Source organism: Erinaceus europaeus, chromosome 8 (assembly GCF_950295315.1).
Source record: "Erinaceus europaeus chromosome 8, mEriEur2.1, whole genome shotgun sequence".
NCBI lineage: Eukaryota > Metazoa > Chordata > Mammalia > Eulipotyphla > Erinaceidae > Erinaceus > Erinaceus europaeus.
Genome location: NC_080169.1, coordinates 56,191,974 through 56,213,181, shown reverse-complemented (window position 1 = coordinate 56,213,181; position 21,208 = coordinate 56,191,974). Strand labels below are relative to the sequence as shown.

The window sequence follows — 21,208 nt, the reverse complement described above, 5'->3', positions numbered from 1 at the left end:
AATATTCCAAGGAGTCCATAAGCTTCAAGAAAAACCAACGGATGGGGGGCAAGTGGGGGCTAACCTGGTTAAGTGCACATACTGTAGTCGGTTAAGACCTGGGTTCAAGCCCCTGGTCCCCACTTGCAGGGGTAAAGATTCACTAGTGGTGAAGTAGAGCTGCAGGTGTTTCTCTATCTCTCTCCCTCTCTATTTCAACCCTCCTCTATTTCCCCTTCCCCTCTCAATTTCTTTCTGTCTCTATCCAATTTAAAAAATGCACAATGAGGATTTATGATGGAAAAGATGTTGCCTGTAGATCTTCCCTGTATCATAAGATCACATGATTTTAAAATATTTTATTGACAAATATCTATATAGAGCCCATTCTAGCGTGTTTAATCAAGGTTTACCAATGACTAGGTATGCCATTTGACAACTCTCATTAAATATGTCAACGTCACATACTGTAAGTTCAGAATTCTTCTTATGGAGAGTGAATTATATGATGATTTCATCTTGGTAAGCTAAATATTATTTTCTCTTTTAAAAAGAGAGATTGTTTGAATGTGTCATTTGCTTTGATATGAAGACAATTATCCATGAATAATCTTCCCCTAATGTCCTACATCATTAAAGGAAGATTAATACATATACAGGAGAAAAAATATAGTAAACTTTCTTTTTCTGCATCAGCTGTCATATAAACAAATTAAAGATGTGTAAAGCTTACAATTTTTTTCCCCTAATTCACAGCTTTTCCTTAAAAAAAAAAAGTGCTTTCATTGGTAATATTTTAAATGACTGATCAAAGAGGACTTTTTTTCTCCTTTTTAAAATTTTTTTATTTAAGAAAGGATAAATTAACAAAACCATAGGGTTGGAGGGGTACAACTCCACACAATTCCCACCACCCAATCTCCATATATCCCACCCCCTCCCTCTTTCTTCCTTTTTATTGTCCCTTTGTTCGATTTCTCTACTATTGGAAGCAAAATTTTGAATTTGTCGTTTTCATTGCTTATAGTGATCCTCAGTGAGGGTCATTGTATTTACATTTTTGTATGTATTGTGACTGGTTTCCTGATGTGCCTTGTCTGGGAATATTTGAGTATTTTCAATTATCTCTGTAACCTCTGGCTGTTGTTTTAAAGATTATCTCTGGGGACTTCATTATCTACCAGAAGCATCTTTGACTTTTCAATTTTTAAAAAAACATTGATAATCGCTGGTGATAGGGCAGCTTTTCAGGAGAGGCTTATGTGTTCTCTGTTTAAATTTCTAATTTTGAAATCATTATTTAAGTTTTATCTCTATTCTCATTAACATTTGTGCCTCCAGGATAAAGAACAAGAAAAAGTCATCTCTATTCCTTTTTTTTATCTTGACCAGACTAATCGAATAAACACATGTTCTAATTGGTGTGGTAGTATGGAAGGTGTTAGAAGTCTCCTATCCAGGATTTAGCATTACAGTGTTAGGTTCTGGCATTGAAACTAAAATTTTCAAGCATGTAATATAGGTTGTTTTTTTTTTTTTGCATGTCAAAATTAAGTCCCTTTCTTAAGCATTTCCGAAAGCCCCTCTATCATAAATTTTTGCATTCTAGTAAATTGTACTGCTAAACCAGAGGTTTCCATGGAGACTGCTGAAATTGAGAAGGGAATTATAAATGAAATTAAGGTTTAGATATTTTGGTGAAATTACTGAACTTATTTGTTTTTAGCATTTAACTGGATATAACAATATTAATTCTAAACCAAATTCCTGTCTCTACTGCTGTCTCTGTGTGCACTCCTCATATGAGTTCATACAATTCATTCATTCATATTAAAGATACTTATTAAATCCTTATCAGGTCCTAGATTATAGACATAAGAGAGATCAAAGTTAGAGGGAAACAGCATAAAAGCTAATAGCATAGGTAGAGCTAGAGAGACAACTCAGACATGAAAATTATCAATTTATACTTGATGGATGAGGGAGCCAGTTGGAGTCTCTGGGAAGATGTCACCAAGTGACTATTATTTCTTAAGTCATCCCTTAAAACTGACAACCTGGAATTCAGGGATGCATAGGTCATGCCATGGAAAAGGGTTTTTATTGGTGAGAGCTGATATTTGTTTATAGGGAAGAAGGGCAGGATTTAGACAAAGAGGCTCCAAAGAAGTTTAAAGTTCAGTCTCCTACACCACCCCCCACCACCCTCACCACCAACATCACCATAAGCCAGAGTTGATCAGTGCTTTGGTTAAAAAAAAAAGAACAATTAAAAAAAAACTTACATGACAAAAAGATAATAAAAATAAAAATGAAAAGGAGGAGATAAAAGTGGTTGGAGAGAATGGAAGAACCCCAAAACATAGCTGTGCTATGTGTTTATGTACACACATTTATAGATAACATCTATAACATTCATATACTGAAATACAGATAGATATATGAATAGTAAAGTGTATGGCAATAATTATCTTTTAAAGTATTAATTTTTTATAGAGGAAAAGTAATTGAGAATAAAAGGGGAGATAGAGAAATGTTGGGGGAGGAGGAGAGAGAGATACATACACACTTGCAACACTTCATTGCTTGTGAAACTTCTCTGCTGCAGTTGGGGACCTGGGACTTGAACTCGAGTCTTTAGTGCTGTAATGTGTGCATTCCACTAGATGTGCTCCCTTCTGGCTCCTCTAGGAATTGTATTTAGAACTTAAGGGCCATTGATGCCAGTTGCTTCTTCGAGGTGGTGGGCTTCTTGAACATCTTTATTAAGTGTGTCAGATGTGGATGCTAACAGGAAAACTCCACTAACCTACCAGTATTTCCTCCTAAGTCAGAAGTGATTTGTAATTTGTTCTTTGATTTTTGTCTGTTTTTTTTTTGTTCTGATGAGAATGATTTATAAGCAGACCTTCTTAGAGGTGGAATTTTTGTTTCCTAGTTTGGAAAATACATCATGAAGTCTTTTCTTAAAAAAAAAAAATCTATTGCTTTAGATTGAATGTTTTCTGAGATGCACTATTACTCACAATTCAGGGTGTTTGTTTTTCTTTTTTTCTAGTCCTTGAAAAAACTTAGTACGCCGAAGAAGTATTTGACTAAGATATATTGTGCCTATCTGTGCCTAATGAAGCACTAACCACAGTAAATGATGAGTGACAGTTTAATCAATTCACTTGTTCCAATAGTCCCCAAGGGCATGTGGAATGTAATTTTTTAATCTTTCACTTTTCAAGCACTGCAACTGCCAACATTAAAAGTCACCTCAGTTGTTTATAATACCTTTTCTTACTATTTAGAGTAAAGCAAAATTTTAGATATTTTGATCTTTTAGAAGCTTACCTACTAAGAAACAAGATTCTTTCATCTAGTTACATTCCCTGGAAGAAAAGTGAGATAAAATAAATGAGTGCTTTAATATGTTTGCAGCAGTTTGAATTGCATAATGCTATATTTCAGGGAACCATAGTTAAATAAATATAACTATTAGCTTAATTAATGTGGAACATTTCTGAATTAGCATTATATCTCAGTGTGTTAAATTCAGAATGCTTTTAGCATTTATTCTAACTTATTTCTGTAGTCTGTTGTTTCTTTGTTGTCCTGTTAACTGGAATTTGAACACATGTTTAGAAAATTAATCCAAATTATAAAACTTCTTTCAAAACAATGTTGCCTAGATTCCTTTAGATACATGCTATTCACTTTCTGGTCTTGAAAACAGGAACATCAGCATTGCTTAGAAGCCTGTTAGAAATTTACCCTTTCAATTCTCAATCTAAACCTAGTAGATTAGAATGACTTTTTTTTTCTTTATAAGGGAGGTAATTGTTTAGAGTCAACAGTAAAATACAGTAATGTATACATGTGTAACATTTCTTAGTTTTCCATGTAACAATTCAACCCCTCTAGGTCCTCCTCTGCCATCATGTTCCAGGACCTGAACTCTTCCCTCTCACCCCAAAGTCTTTTACTTGGATGCAGTACACAAAACCCAGTCCAAGTTCTGCTTTCTGTTTTCTGTTTTCTTATTTTTCAACTTCTTTTTTTATTAGTGATTTAATAATTATTGACAAGATAGTAGAATAAGAGGCATACAATTCATACAATTCCCACCACCAGAGTGCCATATCCCATCCCCTCCATTGGAAACTTCCTTATTCTTTATCCCTCTGGAAATATGGACCAAAGATCTCTAAGGGGAGCAGAAGGTAGAAGGTCTGGCTTCTGTAACTGCTTCTCTGCTGGACATGGGCATTGACAGGTTGATCCATACCTCCAGCCTATCTCTACCTTTCTCTAGTGGAGTAGGGTTCTGGGAAAGTGGAGTTCCAGGGCACATTAGTAAGGTCTTCTGCCCAGGGAAGGCAGGTTGGCATCATGTTAGTATTTTTCAATTTTTGCCTATGAGTGAGATCATCCATATTCATCCTTCTCTTTCTGACTTATCTTACTTAACATGATTATTTCAAGCTCCACCCAAGATGAGGTGAAGAAAGTAACATCACCGTTTTTAATAATTGAGTATTATTCTATTGTTTATATAGACTACAATTTTCATAGCTACTCATCTGTTGTTGGACCCCTGGATTAAATATAAATTGATCCAGCCCCTGTTGATAGCAGTCTGAAGAACTCTCAGAAGGCTATAAGTGGACCTTTCCTATGACTCTGCAACTCCTCTCCTGGGGATATGTCCTAAGGAACCAACAACATCCATTCAAAAAAAAAATTGTGTATACCTATATTAATAGCAGCACAGTTTATAATAGCCAAAACCTGGAAGCAACCCAGGTGTCCAATAACAGAATTATTTTCTAGCAAGATCTCTCCATGACTGGCTTATACACTAAAGGATGAGAACATATAGGCTTTGAGGAAATTTCAGTTACCAGCATAATGTTGAAAAATAGAAAAATAGGTGGGTAGATGGCATAATGGTTATACAAAGAAACTCTCATGCCTGAGGTTCCATAGTCCCAGGTTCAATCCCCTGCACCACTATAAGCCAGAGCTGAGCAGTGCTCTGGTAAGACAGAAAAAAAAAATAGAAAAATTGAAAAATAAATGAACTGTCAGAGGCTACTGATACTGTCTCTACAGCCCTCTTTATAAAATATTTTAACAATATAGATGACTTTGAAACTCTCTACATTTTTCTATGAGCTTTAGTAGTGGCCTCTTTTACTTTTTTGGTTTGTTTGTTCGTTTGTTTTTGCCCCAAGATTATCACTGGGCTTAGTGCCTGCAACATAACTCCACTGTTCTTGGTGGCCATTTTTTCCTCCCCTACCCTCCCCGCCCCTCCACTCCCCTCCACTCCCCTCCCCTCCACTCCCTCCCTACCCTTCCCCTTCATGGAAGGACAGAAATAGAGAATGAGAAGGAAGAAAGAAAGATAATCTTGGAGCACTGCTCCATTGCTTGTGAGGTTTCTCCCTTGCAAGAAGGACTTGAACCTGGATCCTTGTACATGATATTATGTCCTCTCTGGTCGGTGAGCTAGTCCCTGGCCCTTATTTTAATTGTTCAAACCAATGAATTCTTTGTGAGAAAGGGACAGACTCTTCTCATGGTGACCTTGTGAGCCGGTTGTGTCTCTGTCCTCTGTGTGTACACTCAGTGCACAGGTTGTGCAGTGTCATGATCCCTCTCTGAGTTTTTATGGTCAAGTGTTGCTGCATGTGAGTGAAACTGAATCTGAAGTCTTTGTAGTAAATAAATGAAGTTAGAAAGCAGAGTTTAAGTGCATGACATTTTAAAATAGGAAAGCCTTTCTTCTGAGACCAAACCAAATTGTTAATCTGAGAACTGTGCTAAGAAATAAGATAAAGAATGTTTATTTTTCTTTTTTCTTTTCTTTTCTTTCTTTCTTCTTCTTCTTCTTTTTTTTTTTTTTTGCTGATCAAAATGGAATAATGTCAAACCGATTAAAAAAGATACCATCTAAGTCCTATTTTATGCTTCATCATGTAGGATAATGGTGTATTGGTTAACATCTTGTAATATTAATGGCATTATGAGAAAATTGACTGAATATACCCCTGTAATGCCATGTGTCAAAAAGCAGATTTTTAAATAATTTGATTTTATTGTTAATGATTTAGTTGTGTCTTAAATATGTTTACAGAGACGTACCTTCACAATATTAAGAGTGTGTGTGTGTGTGTGTGTGTGTGTAACTATGCCCACCTCATCTAATAGCTACCATAGCTCTCACAAAGTCTGAGAGACCATTTGATTACCTTTTTTCTTTCTGAGAGTTCATTTGCTTTAGTTATCTATATTCCACACATAAGCAAAACCATTAGTAGTTGTCTCCTGCCTTATTTATTTCACATAATCTTTAATCTTCCCATTCTGCCATGAGGATGGATTCTCTGTGAAATTGCCAAGTAGTGTCCCAGTAGCCTCATCTAGCTATTCCTCAATGCACATTTAAATTGCTCCCATACTTGGTTGTGACTAGTGCAGTTCTGAAAATTTGGGTGCATAGATCTCTTTGAAATAGTGTTTTCACATCCTAAAGATATAAAAATAGTATTGATATTTCTGGATCATAAGGTATTTCCACTTTTACTTGTTTGAAGTCTCTCTATGCTGTTTCCCCTGGGGTCTGCACCAGTTTGCTTTTCCTCCCAGCAGTGTACGGAGTTCTTTCTCCTCTATTCCCTCATCAGCATCTGTTTCCTCTTAGATATAGGCCATTCTAAGAAGTGTGAAGTTATATCTTAGTGTGATTTTAATGTGTGTTTACTAGAAATAAATGGGATGGATCATTTTTCATGTCTTTATATTATCAGTATGTCTTCACTAGACAACTGTCTATTCATATCTCTTGTAAATGTTTTATATTGGCTTGTTTGTTGTTACTCACCTGTATTGTTTCTTTATATAGTTTTAGTTCCAATCCTTTGTCAGATGTGTGATGTGCAAATTTCTCAACTCCTTTTTTTTTTTTCCTGTCCCCAGTGTTATTCTTGGGGCTCGGTGCCTGCACTACAAATCCACTGCTCCTGGAGGCCATGGTTTTTCCGTTGTTGTTGCTGCTGCTATTATTGTTGTTGGATAGAACAGAGAGAAATTGAGAGAGGAGGGGGAAGGTAGAGAGAGACAGAAAAAAAAAGATAGACACCTGCAGACCTGCTTCACCGCCTTTGATGCTACTTTCCCCACCACAGGTGGGGAGCTGGGGCTTTAACCCAGATGGCTGTGCTTTGCATATTATGTGTGCTTTACCCGGTACACTACTGTACGGCCTCTGCTCAACATCCTTGTGGATGTTCCTTTAGATGTGTAGATGCTGATGTATACTCATTTATTTTTAAAATTTTTTTATTATCCTTATTTATTTATTGGATAGAGGTAGATAGAAATGGAGAAAGGGCCAAGGGAGGGAGGGAGGGAGAGAGAGACAGACAGACAGACAGATCTGCAGCACTGCTGCACCACTTGCAAAGCTTTCCCTCTGCAGGTGGGGACCAGGGGCTTGAACCCAGGTCCTTGCGTATTGTAGCATGTGCACTCAACCAGATGCACTACCACCAGCCCCTACTAATTTATTTTTTAAAAAATTAAAAATATTTCCCAAGTAAATAAAGTTGAATATCCAAATATACCTTTAATGTTATATATATATATATATATATTTACTGATTTCATATATATTGTAAGGTTTTAGTTGAGGGCTCAGAATGGCTATAAAAAGACTGGTGCCCAAGTCTCTGAAGTCCCAAGTTCAATCTTCAGCACCATCATAAGTTAGAGCAGAGCAGTGGTCTCATATCTGTCTCTATCTCTTATTGAAACAGAATAAAAACTTTCCGTTAAATGTCTAAATGTTTAATCCATTATCAGTTAATTTTATTGTATGGTATGGCATTAAATGATGACCTAGTTTTATTTTTTTACATGTCATTTCCTAGTTTTCCAATACCATTTCTTTAAGAGGCATTCTGTTCCCAGGTTTTGACTGTTTATAATGCTATAGTCATACATTAGGCATCCACATATGTGTGGACTTACTTCTGAGCTCTCTGCTCTGTTTCATTGGCCTGAGTGCCTGTTTTCATTTCAATGCCATACAATTTTAATTATTATTTCTTTAAGTTAGGGAGTATGATGTATATATTCTTTTCCTTCCTCTTCCCTCCTTTCCTTTATTTTTCTTCTTCTTTTCTTCCTTCTCTTCTCCATAAGAGTTGCTTTATTTGTGGCCTTTTATGGCAACACACAGATTTTAAGATTGTTAAGTTTCCTGTAATAATATTATTGGGATTATTATAAGGACTGCATTGAATCTATAGATTGTTACAGATAAGATAGTCATTCAACAGTGTTTTCTTCTTATCCATGGACAGGACACACATTTCCATTTCTTTGTGTCCTTACTTCTTTTATTTTATTTTTAAATTTTTATTTATAAAATTGGAAATATTGACAAGACTATAGGCTAAGATGGGTACATTTCCACACAATGTCCACTCCCAGAACTTTAAAAAAATTATTCAATTTATTTCTTTATTTAAATTTATTACCGGATAGAGACAGAGAGAAATTGGGAGAGGAAGGTAGAAAGGGAAGTAGTCAGAGAGATACCTGCAGCCCAGCTTCAACACTAGTGAAGCTTTCCCCCTGCAGGTGGGGACCAGGGGCTTGAACCCAGGTCTTTCCCACTGTAGTGTGTGCGCTCAACCAGGTGCACCATCGCCTGGCCCCCGCCCCCAGAACTTCATATCCAATTCCCTCATTTGATAGCTTCCCTATTCTTTATCTCTCTGGGAGTAAGGACCCAGGATCTTTGTGGAGTACAGTAGGTGGGTGGTCTGGCTTCTGTAATTGCTTCCCTTTAACAGTGTACTATAGTTTTCTTGTAAAGTTGTTTCACCTTCCTTGTTAAGTTATCTATTGGGTTATCTTAAATGCCATAAATGATGGGGAGTCGGGTGATAGCACAGCAGGTTAAATGCAGGTGGCACAAAGCACAAGGGCCAGCGTAAGGATCCCGGTTTGAGCCCCGGCTCCCCACCTGCAGGGGAGTCACAACAGCGACAACAATAATAACTGCAATAATAAAAGAAAGCAAGGACAACAAAAGGGAATAAATAAATATTTTTTTAAAAAAAGAAATGTCAAGATGAATAGGAAAACAGAAAAAAGTCACTTTTCTGACAACCTGATATTTAATCTTTTTATTCTAGCTCAATTGTAAACAAAATTACATTCTCTTTATACCTTTTTAATATTTATTTATTTATTCCTTTTTTGTTGCCCTTGTTTTATCGTTGTAGTTATTATTGTTGTTATTGATGTCATTGTTAGATAGGACAGAGAGAAATGGAGAGAGGAGCAGAAGACAGAGAAGGAGAGACAAAGTTAGACACCTGCAGACCTGCTTCACCACCTGTGAAGCGACTCCCCTACAGGTGGGGAGCCGGGGGCTCGAACCTGGATCCTTCTGCCGGTCCTTGTGCTTTGTGCCTCTTTTCTCCTGACTCATCATTTATGATAGAAATGCTTCAGATCTACATGTAATGCTTTTGTTTCCTGTGACTTTACTGAATTTCTCAATAGTTTCTAGTAGTTTTTTTTTTGTGTGGTAGAGAAAAAAGGTAGTTATTTTTTAATTAGGTTTATTTTAGGTAACCTCACAAGTTCATAAGTGTTGTATTTTTTAATTTTATTAATTTTTATGAGATTATCACACTGCTAACTAAGCTCAGGCATATTGATTTGGAAGTCCTAACTCGTTTTGAGTGACCGGGAACTTTTAACAAAGAAATGACAAACTCATTGCTATGATGGAGAAAGTTTCTTGCCCTTTCTTTTGGAATATTTTTTGTTCTACATTACATACTACCCCATTACATTAAAATACATATATTATATATAATGTTGAATTCCTTTGCCATAGAATGAGTTTGAATTTTCAGATACCTTCATATCAAACTCAGTTAACCTTTGGTTAGTTTTTTGCTCAAGTTGTTTAAAATTTAACTGTATGTGATATTTCACATTGTGAGACTAGTTTTAGATGGCTTATATTACTTTCAGGAGTTGGTTCAGGGGGGCAGGCAGTAGTAGTACATTGGGTTAATCGTGCATGGTGTCAAGTGCATGGACTGGTGTAAGGATACCGGTTCAAGCCCCAGGCTCCCCACCTACGGTGGAGCTGGTATCTTTCTGTCTTACTCTTTGTCTTCCTCTCCTCTCTCGGTTTCTTTCTGTCATATCCAACAACAACAACAGCAATGACAATAATAACAAAATTGGCTTCCAGGAGCAGTGGACTCATAGTGCAGGCATCCAGCTCCAGAGATAACCTTGAAAGCAAAAAAAAAAAAAAAAAAAAGGCATCAGTTCATCAAAATACAGATCTTTTATTTTCCTTCAAATACAGAGACTCAAGATATAGTGACTCTTCTACTTAAAATGACTGATTGTATCTCACAGTCCTAATAAAAGGCTATCCACTTTCATCACTTCCTTTTTCTCAGACCAGAGCACCTCTCAGTAATGGCTCTTTATGGTGTTGGGAATCAACCTGAAGCTTCTCACATACAAGTGTTATGTGCTCCTGCTGCTGTATGTTGTGACCAATTCCGTCCTTTAAAAAAAAAACTACTTTGAATTTCAGGGCACTTTAAAAATTTACTGAAATATCACAAAGATTAATATTAGAGACCCACATGTCTCAGATAATGAAATCTGGTGATGACAGAGTGCTCATAATGTTCTCAAAATTTGAGTTCAAAAATAGTATGCACTGCAGTGACACAGAATTATCAGTTCTGCTTACAATCCACCTCTGAATTGTGATGAAAAATCATTTACATATCTACAGCATAAATTCAATTAAGAAATTTTGAATTAAAATGAATTGAATGATGTGTGAGCATGAGTGGGTGTTTTTTTTTTTTATTATTGCCTTACAGTTAATCCTAACAGAAGAGTTTGAAACAGTGTATCCTATGACACCTTTAATTGCAAGCTTGTGGCAACAGTTCTTATTCTTTAAATATTTAGACTAAGTGACTGATAATTGTACAAATGTTCTAATTCCCCAAAGAAGCAATGGTTTAAAGGAGATATTTCCTGAAAAAAAATTATACAGAAGTGTAAAGTTTAACAGAATAAATTGTTTCTCAGCAAACCAGTCAAGGAAGTAAAATTAATCCATTAAGGAAATGAATAAATAGGGCTAGATGAGAAGTAGCAGTGGATGGAGTGGGGAGTGGGCCTTTGGGAGTAGGCAATTATTCCTTCATGTTAAATTGAGGGATTTTTATTGTTGTTTAGCAATAAAGTAGCTCCAGTAATAAAGTTTTCTTAAGTATTAATGTAGTTCCTCTTATGCTGTGTATGTATGTGCATTTCTCTTGAATTATAATTTCTATAAATAATACTCTTGACTTCATTACTATACTGTCATCTATCTTGGAAAACTGTATCTTAAGAAACACTCATTAGAAGAATCCAATTTCTTTAGCCAACTAAGCATATAAGAGTCTATATGAATGTTAACTGGAAAGATAGCACAGTGGTTAGGCAAAAAGTCTTTAGTTCCAGAGCCTCATACATCCCAGGCTGAACCCCCAGTACCACCATATTTCAGAACTGAGGTGTGCTGCTATGGTGAGATATATATATATATATATATATATATATATATATATATAGAGAGAGAGAGAGAGAGAGAGAGAGAGAGAGAGATTGAGAAAGGGAGAGAGAGAGAGATTGAGAAGGAGAGAGAGAGAAGAAGAAGAGGAGGAGGAGCAAGTATTTGTAAGACTGTTATCATACAGAATTTGCAGCATAGATTTGTCCCAAGTATCATACTAAAGTCAGAGGAAGCACAAGGATGAATCCATAGCACCACGTTTGCCAGAGTGATGTCTTGGTTTTATCCAACAACCTCCGCACCCTTCCACCCGCATTTCCTCACATGCCAACTCTGCTGTGACTTCAGCCAGAGTCATAGGCTTTGATGACAACAACTGAAGTCAAAAGGTGCTTAATGTTTAAAGAATAAGCTAGCTGTTATTATTAAGAGGTAAAATATTTCATGTGAAGTTAAATAATAAGATAACAGAAATGTAGGCCAGATGTCTTTGAAATGAATACTTGGGAGAAAAAATTAGAAACTCATCAAAGTGAAATTCAGTCCTAACCCAGTGTCTGAAATACCAATATTTAGAAGCATATCAATTCATTTTGGTTACATTAGCTTACAGAGATTGGATTTAGATATAAAAGAGTATGTAGATGAAGAATTATGGGATTTTAGGTAGTGGAGCAAGGTGAGTCAAACTGTATAGGCAGGTCTATGCTAAGATCATGGCCAGATCAGTCTAATTCCATTGTAGCTGTGATGTTCAGTGGTAACAGCCAGTGTCAAGGCCTAGGCTCCAATAGACACTCATTAAAACAATCTCTGGAGTTTCTATTCAGATCATTGTAGTTTTTACAAGTTCCCAGGTAGTTTTGATGCAAAAAGAGCCTTGAGAACCCCTGTTCTTCTAGAGATTAGAAAACATTGCAAGTTTGTGAAATGTGGTTAGAAAAGTACAATTGAAAAAAAAAAGGCAATAGAGATAGTCTAAATTGGACTAAGGAGGCTCTTGAGTGTATCCTGTTAAATAATGTGTAGTCACTGGGGTTTACTTTCTTATTGAGTTGCACTGTTTCCTGAACCCAGTAAAGTTGCATTTATTTTGAGTAATTTTAGAACAAAAGAAAGAGAAAGGGGAAAGGAAAATTAAGGTATATGTGGCATAGTCCTTGGAACTTATAAAGTAAATTGTTTATTCATGTTTCTTCTCTGAAAAAGCAGATGTCCTAATTTCAGATTTAGTTTTCTTAACAATGCATTGAAATGTTCATAATGATACTCTGCTCTCTCTTTAGGGGAGTTGGCTGCATCTTTGTTGAAATGATCCAAGGAGTTGCTGCTTTTCCAGGAATGAAAGACATTCAGGATCAACTTGAAAGAATATTTCTGGTAAGTTGGAGTGCTACTGAGAAGAATTGGATTCTAATCTATCCTCTGATGACAAGTTCTATAGTAGTTAGTGAAAAATCACTTTAAACAAATGTGCTGGCTGTCACATTTAATTCTAGCATATTTTTGGGCCCTTGAAAAAGAAAGAAGTTAAGAATTATGCTTTAGGGAGTCAGGCGGTAGCACAGTGGGTTAAGTGCAGGTGGAAAAAATAAGAGTTGTGCTTTAAAAACAATCATACATGAATAAGAATGGGTAGGTTGAGAGACAACATTTAACAGTGGATTGGCTCCTGGCCCTACCTGCAATTTTGAAGCTCACAAGTGGTAAAAAAAAAAAAAAAAAAATGTATTACAAGATTCTATCTCTGTCTCTTTATCTCCTTCCTCACAATATCTGTCTCTATCCAAAAATTAATAAATAAACAATCCCACAATGACCTTGAGTCCATACTCCCAGAGAGTTAAAGAATAGGAAAGCTATCCGGGGAGGGGAGGGGATGAGATATGGAGTTCTGGTGGTGGGAATTATGTGGAATTGTATCCCCCCTCTTATCCTATGGTTTTGTCAATGTTTCCTTTTTATAAATAAATAAATAAACAAATAAATAAAAATGAGGACTCTGACAACAAAATCTAAAATAATATCTGTAGTACCATCCTCTCTCCCTCAGTAGAGGTTAACTACCTCTTATACCCACCATTTTAAAAGTGAAGAAGTTAGAAAAAGGGAAGGGGAGAATAAGGATAATAATTTTAAAGCAGAGAAGACACACAGTATCTTAAGTAGGTCTTGAAGACTTAACACTCTCAAACACAAGTCATACTGACAGCTTGTAGCCTTAATATAGTGTGTCAAGAATAATAGTTGAGGGATGAGTCCTGATAGCACATGGGAGTGCTGAGGCACTGGAGACAGTTTTGGTGCTTTGGTCTGCCTTTCTCTCTCTCTCTCTCTCTCTCTCTCTCTCTCTCTCTCATTTCTTTATTGGGGGATTGTTTTACAGTTTACAGTAAATGCAATAGTATATATATGTGTGTGTGTGTGTGTGTGTGTGTATGTAATATTTCCCAGTTTTCCACTGCCATCATGTGGCATTAGGTCCTCTGCCATCATGTGGCCTTTCTCTGTCTTTGCCTGCCTGCCTTTCTGTCTCCCCTACCCCCATTCTCTCTCTGTCTCTGAATGAAAATGCTGTCCTAGAAGAAATAAAATCAAACATGCATGAGACCCCAACTCTGCAGACGCAGTAAAAAGGAATAATACTTAATTTGTGTTTATTCTCCACAAATCATACCTTTGCATGTTTATATTTTTACTGTAATCAGGGTTACTTTGCATTCAAAGAAAGAAAGATGGACAGAGAGGGTGAGAACCACAGCACTAGAGTTTCCTACCATGCCATAGCACCTCACATGTGGTGTCAGGCCTTAACCAGATCTTGAACCTGGTCCATACACTTGGCTAGGCATGTAGCCTATCCAGTGATCTATCTCTCTGACCCTCATCCATTTATTTAAAATTTCTCCACATTTGTTTCTATTTTTTTTTTTTAACAATTTGCTTATTTACGTGTGTGGTGTGTGTGTGTCTGTGTGTGAGAGAGATAGAGAGAGAGAGAAGGGGAGGGGAGGGGAGGGGAGGGAAGAGAAGGGAAGGGAAGGGAAGGGAAAGGAAGGGAAGGGAAGGGAAGGGAAATAGTAACAGTGCTTGGACTTAAACTTCAGGCCTCATCATGCTTGCAAGTTCTAAATTCAACTCATATGCTACCTCAGACTGCCGTAACGTAAAGAAAAAGTATGATAAATTTTTCATTATTATTTCAATATTAATTATTTAAATAAATAATTTTAATGTACTGTAATTTACATCATATAGTTCTTTGTGCTAAAAGTTATCTTGAGTACTCAACTTTATATTTGAAGCCCAAATATAATATCATAACCCAACCATACTCAGAATTTCACATAATTGAGGTTACACTCAAAATTTCCATCTGTGATAGCTATGGAATAGTATTTATATAATCTTATAAAATTATTTTTCATGCTGAAGCAATTTACTTTATTTGAAGTCAGAAAACTCAAAAGGATCATGTAGAACTATGCTAATTATTTCAGGGTGATTTTACAAGAAAAACAATGGTTACATAAGTGAAGAATATTCTATAACACAAAATCAATAAAAGAGTCTCACTAAAACATAGTTTATTGTAATACCTTAATCACAGTTTTCATTTTTAGATGTTATTTTTATAATATGAGCAATCCACGGTAGGTTCTACCATGTTGGGTTGCTTCCTTTATGTTTGCTTCAGTATTCTTTCTTAATTTTATGGAATATTTTCCTAATTTTATGGACATTCTGTAACCTTTAGTTTATGGCTAGGCTTAGAATGAATCATAGAAATAGATCTTTGCAGATTTTCCATGACTCTTGATTCCAAAGTTACTGCTTCCTCTACTTAGAGAACCTTAGATAGAGCTAAGTGTTATGCTGAGTAGTAACAATTCTTCAACCTAGTGTAGTTATTTTATACATATAATGCTTTTCTCAAATGAGATGTTCTGTTGTTAAGTTTTGGGGGCTCCAGCAGGCCGAGCTAGCTTCGCGTCGGTAGACAGAGACAACCAGAGACACACGGCTGGTTTGAGAAACTGCAGTTTAATCTTTATTCACGAGCGGGCAAATCACCACACCATGTGCTTCCCTATCATTCCCCCGCTGCAACTGCTGCTGGGACTCTGGACATCCTTAGCATAGGGGGCAGGGAGAAAGCAGGGCGCAAAACTAGCACGGGCCAAACCAATTCTCTCAGAGGTCGGGGGGGAAGGGGAGCAAGCCAACATGAAACATACTAACAATTCCCCCTTCTGTTTTTAACTAAATGACCGCAGTATCAGGGCTGTGGGGTGAACAGAAACCTATATCGTACAGGCATTTTCAAAAAAGAAACTGGCACAAACATGGAGAAACATGTAAGCGAGTAACAAGAACCAGTGTGCTGCCAAGGGAAGGCCTGAGGGAGCCATTTTTTGCCTCTGTGGGCAAAACTTTATCAGCTTAAAAAAAAAAAATTTCCTGCCTCTCGGGGGGCGTACTGGCCTTGACGGGCATTTTCTAGCACGGGGGGAGGGTGAGGCCTAGAGTCCCAAGGCATGGCTGCAGTCAGCCTTTGAGAAACCCAACAGCATAAGGGGAAGCTGCTAGTTTTGTGCAAAGTGTCCGAGGTATACCAATGAGTCCGATAGAAGTCCAAAGCAGATGTCCACCGAAGAATTGCCAAGGGGTGAATTGTTGTACGTCTGTCTCAATGGAGAATGTCAGCCATCGGAATTCTGCTTTTCTGTAGAGAACTTGACAGCTGCAATTTACTTACTTATGAAACAAAACTTGTAGCAGATTAGAAGTTTACCACAATTGATAACTCTATCACAATTGGAAGTCCCTTCCAGCACGATTCCAAGACTATTTAAAGTTAAAACAATAAAATGTGGAAAGGCAAACATGAACCATAGAAAGAAAAAAGCCTCAGGCATGAGAATTATTAGCATAACCATAGCAACCTAACATTTCTAATTGAGAAGGAATTTGAGACTTTTACATATCAACAACGTAGGTGTACGGAGGTTTTTTTTTTTTTTTTTTACCAACTTAGTTAAAATATATTGATTTTTAACTAATTTTTACCTCAGACTTTAAATGTAAGTTAATTTTATCTTTATGAGAATTACATTGAAAACCTTTTTCATTTAACTTTGCCTGGCAAGAATTTAGCCTTAAAGTTACATTTTTAACCTTAAAGTTAACTGTTTACCAAACTTTAAACACACACATAAACATGGTCATTAATAAACAAGGAGAGAAACCTTTGTTACGAAGACATGTCATTTTAAACACAAATTTAGATCTTTACTGTCTTAGTTGTTGTTGGGGGGTCACCATCCAGAGGTGGGGCCTCCCGCGCAGCTCCACTTCTAGGAATTGTAGGTTGCGATCTCTGCACGAATCTCTGCGTATTCTAGCTCGTCTGCCTTCAGACCCTAGCTGAGGATCTCGGCCAGGGGGCCCAGTTTCGGTAGGGAGCCCGTGGTCTTGATGGGGGGGTGGGGGGTCCGGGATCTGCCCAGACTTCATAGCAGGAGGGCGGGCGGGCCAGCCATACAGAAGGTGCAGGCTGAGGTGCCACCGGGTGGTGGCCAGGATAGGCTGCTGTGGCCCTGCCCCATGGCCCTGCCATGTCGGTGAGCAGCGCCCAATGCCCCGCGCCACGCAGCAGAAAGCCAGCTCATGTGGGCTGGTGTTGGGCTCCTGCGGGCTGGCGTTGGGCGGAAACCACAGAGTGTTCCAGAGATAAATGTTCCAGAAACAGCGAAACAGTCTCGTGAAGAAAGGGCAGAGGCCTTTGGAGATCCCTTCGCAAGCAGAAGAGATAGCCATAGTACATAGGTAGCCAAATTGTCTTCACTTATCTGAGAGATGCGCAGGTCAGGTCCATATGGGCGCCATTTGTTGTTAAAGTTCGGGGGCTCCAGCAGGCCAGGCTAGTGTCGCAGCGGTAGACAGAGACAGAGACTCGAGGACACATGGCTGGGCTGAGAAGCTGCAGTTTAATCTTTATTCACGAACCGGCAAATCACCACACCATGTGCTTCCCCATCATTCTCTCTCCGTGTCTGCTGCTGGGACTGTGGACGTCCTTAGCATAGAGGGCGGGGAGAAAGCGGGGCGCGAAACTAGCAAGGGCCAAACCAATTCTCTCAGAGGTCTGGGGGAAGGGGAGCAAACCAATATGAAACATACCAACAATGTTCTGTCATGATTAGCAGATAAGATCATCATCTAAAATTGAACATACATGTTACAACATTCAAGGATCTCAATTAACATCCCTTGTCCCCACTTTCAGGGGAAAATCTTCACAAGTGGTGAAGAAGTGCTGTAGGTCTCTTTCTTCCTTTCTCCTCTCACCCTCTCAATTCCTTTGTTTCTACTCATTAACAAACAAATTAAGTTGTTGTTTTAGAAATCAAAAATGTACATTTTATCCTAAAGAATTAGACATGACAAAAAAAAAAGAGGGAAAGAGCAAGTTAGAAGCTTCTTTTGACAGTAACTGTTATCACTGTAAGCGTTTTATTTCCTCCACTAAATTGATTCTATTTGCAAATGCTAGCAAGCAGACTGTCTCTCAGCAGTTTACTGATGATTGGAAGAAAGCCCTTACTGACTCACTCTGATCAAATCACTGAAGAAAAAAAGCAAAAAGAAAAAAAGCTTTTCCTCAGCATCCTTTTATGCCTGTTCTGAACATGATTAACTATTAGAGTGATTACAAACACTTTAACAAGCTTTTCCTATAAACCACCAGAGCTTCTTTTCTGAAACAGCAGTTGTGTTTCTGGCCTCTGGTAAATGCATTGCCAAAGAGATAATCAACTTTGAAAGTCATGGAACATAGGATTATTTGGTTTGTTTTGTGTTTTAGGGATTAAGTCCATTCATTTTCTTGTGAATTTTATACTGAAAGGTGATTAATAACTTTGAAGCACAAAATTAATAGCTTGTTACCCAAGATAACTAATATAATTAACTCCCACACACTGAGTCTTACACATAGTGTGAAAGGCGGCAACGATCAGTAAAACCTTTATTTTTATGTTGAAGGTTTTCTATTCCTTCTTCTGTTCACTTACTCTCCTTTGGTGTAAAGAAAAAGTTCACTTTTTTCACATGTTTGATGGACTTGTTTATGCAAGTGTAATAACTGTACTGATATATATAGTGAACTGGCTATTCTACATGTGCAATTTTACCATAAAATCATTTTCCTTGAGATTGTAATACTCATACACAAGAGAAGTTATGTGATGGAATTTTGACAAATTATATTCAAGACATTTTGAATAGTCAGGCAGTGAGCACCTGCATCTTTAAGAAATAACTCTACTTTTAGGTTGAAAGAGTGATTTATTTTCATTTCTTCAGCATTACCCATTTTTAAATGTGGCAGGATGCATTTTATTTCACCTTTGTTAGTTGTAAAGAATAAAACGGTAGATGCATTCATACATATACATGTATGTTCAGAATGGCAAAAATCTGAATAAATGAATAATAATGTATGCTGATCATATTGTTCAGAGCTGAAAAGGAAATCTATTTGGTTACACCATGGGAATAAGCATCTCTCTTATTTCTCAACAGCTGAACAAATGGTAGAGAGTGCTTGCACAGATGTTTGAGACCTTTGGCAGATGCCCCTGGTTTTGTGTGGCATGTGGACTACTTTATAGCAGTCTTGGCAGAGGAACTGGCATAATTCCATTGGGGACAAAGGAGAACTGTTCTTGTTTCCCCTGCCCTGAATATTGATAATCATGAGGGGCTTACCTTTCCCTGGATCCTAAGACTCTATTTTAAAATGGAATTTTATCCATCGGCTTTCTGTTAATATGTTACATATTGTTGTTGTTATTTGTTTGTTTTTGGAATTACTGAGGCATCACACCCTTGTGATTTCACTACTCCAGGCAGGTGGTGGCGGGGGGGGGGGGGGGAGGAAGAGACACCACAACACCGAAGCTGCTTCTAGTGCTCTATGGCTATAACCTGGACCAACATGGCTAGGTAGGTCTCTACCAGGTGAGCTATTTCAGAAACACTTGACTCCACATTATTTTATTGGTACATTTATTCAAGTATTCCCATTCTTTATGCTTTTATCACTCATAATTTAAAAAAAGGAAATATGGGTATGAATGGCTGGGGAGAGAGGTCAGCATAAGGCTATAGAACTTACATCTGAAGTCCCAGTGGCTCCCAGATTCACTCTCTGCGTGGCACCACCATATGCCAGAGCTGTGCGGTTCTTAGAGCCTCTGAGAATGCTAAAACTGTGCCAAAAATACCTCTCCTGGTGATATATCCAGAAGAAGCAAATGCACTCATCTGAAGAGATTGTCCTCCTATGTTCATAGTAGTACAAGTTGTAAAAACCCAAACTTGGAAGCAATCCAGATGTCTGAGGTCAGATGAGTGACTAGCTAGGAAAGTTGTAGTATAGATACATGGTGGTGTACTATTCAGTTGTTAACGATGATATCATCTTTGCTTCAACAAGGAGTCATGACAAATGAGATAGGTCAAAATGAGAAAGATGATCATACCAGATGATCTCACTCATAAAGGGAGCTTAAAAAACATGGGAAGAAAGGAAAAACATAGAGTAAAACTTGTACTGAGTTTGTCGTATTGCACTCATGCAAAGGAATCTTGAGAAGGAGGGAAGGGTCTATGGCCATACCACCCTGAACACGCCCAATCTCTCTGATCTTGGAAGCTAAGCAGGGTCGGGCCTGGTTAGTACTTGGATGGGAGAAGGAGGGAAGGAAGGGAGATAGACTGGGTGTGTTTGAGGAGGTGGTGAATTTGGGGTCCTGGTGCAAGATGGTGGAAAAGGACCTTAATTTGGGGGTGAGAGTGTTTTGCAAAGACCTTCCAGGGGGAAATGAGGAAATTGTATCTGCGTGCCAACAACTGTACTGTACACCATTAGTCCCCCCATAAAATAATAAAAGTATAATGAATGAATTTTTTTAAAAATGTGTGTGTAAACAGTCACTAGTAATTTTGCAAGCTACTACTCAGCCTCATTTTTGAGTCAGATCCTTCTTCCAGTTTATTTTTTGCAATAGGAAAATAATCTGTAGGTCCAATTCTAGTCTTGTTTTCCCATCCTAATTCTAGTTCCAGGATCTTCGCTGGAACATTACCCCAACATCTCATGACTGACTGGGATAGAATAAAAGTAAAAGCTGACACCTCCTTCACTGGTGATTTTCACCATATAATTAGATATAGCAGACTCATTATTAAGATGGCATATTGGTATCACAGATTTGTACCATATCATCATTATTAAATTTACTTGAGCTGATTAACTGCTGTATTTCTGTTGCACTCAGTCTGTAGCACTAGTTACAATGGAGATGTGAAAAAAAATTGTGGGGTATAGTGTCAGGTCTGGAGAAAAGGACAGTGACAAGTCAGGCAGGCGTGTCATATCTTTAAGAAAGGAGTTATGAATAATTGCTGAATAATTGATCAACAGGTGAAAGATTTAGTAACAATAACAGTAATGATGAAGTATTAGCATACTGAATTCTAATAATGGAATATTGATCTCTAATTCTAGGGTTTTTTTTTAAAGTCCCTCACCACAAAAATGTT

The 21,208-nt window shown here is 37.5% G+C and overlaps 1 protein-coding gene across 4 annotated transcripts in view; it reads left to right on the top strand.

Moving 5' to 3' along the window:
• CDK14 (cyclin dependent kinase 14) overlaps positions 1–21,208 on the top strand; it is a 722,913-nt gene that overhangs the window by 429,784 nt on the left and 271,921 nt on the right. For all 4 annotated transcript variants that reach the window (XM_060196252.1, XM_060196255.1, XM_060196254.1 and 1 more), the window contains one exon: positions 12,883–12,976. In XM_060196252.1, coding sequence (XP_060052235.1) covers positions 12,883–12,976 — 94 coding nt within the window. The remainder of the gene's footprint in view (positions 1–12,882; positions 12,977–21,208) is intronic.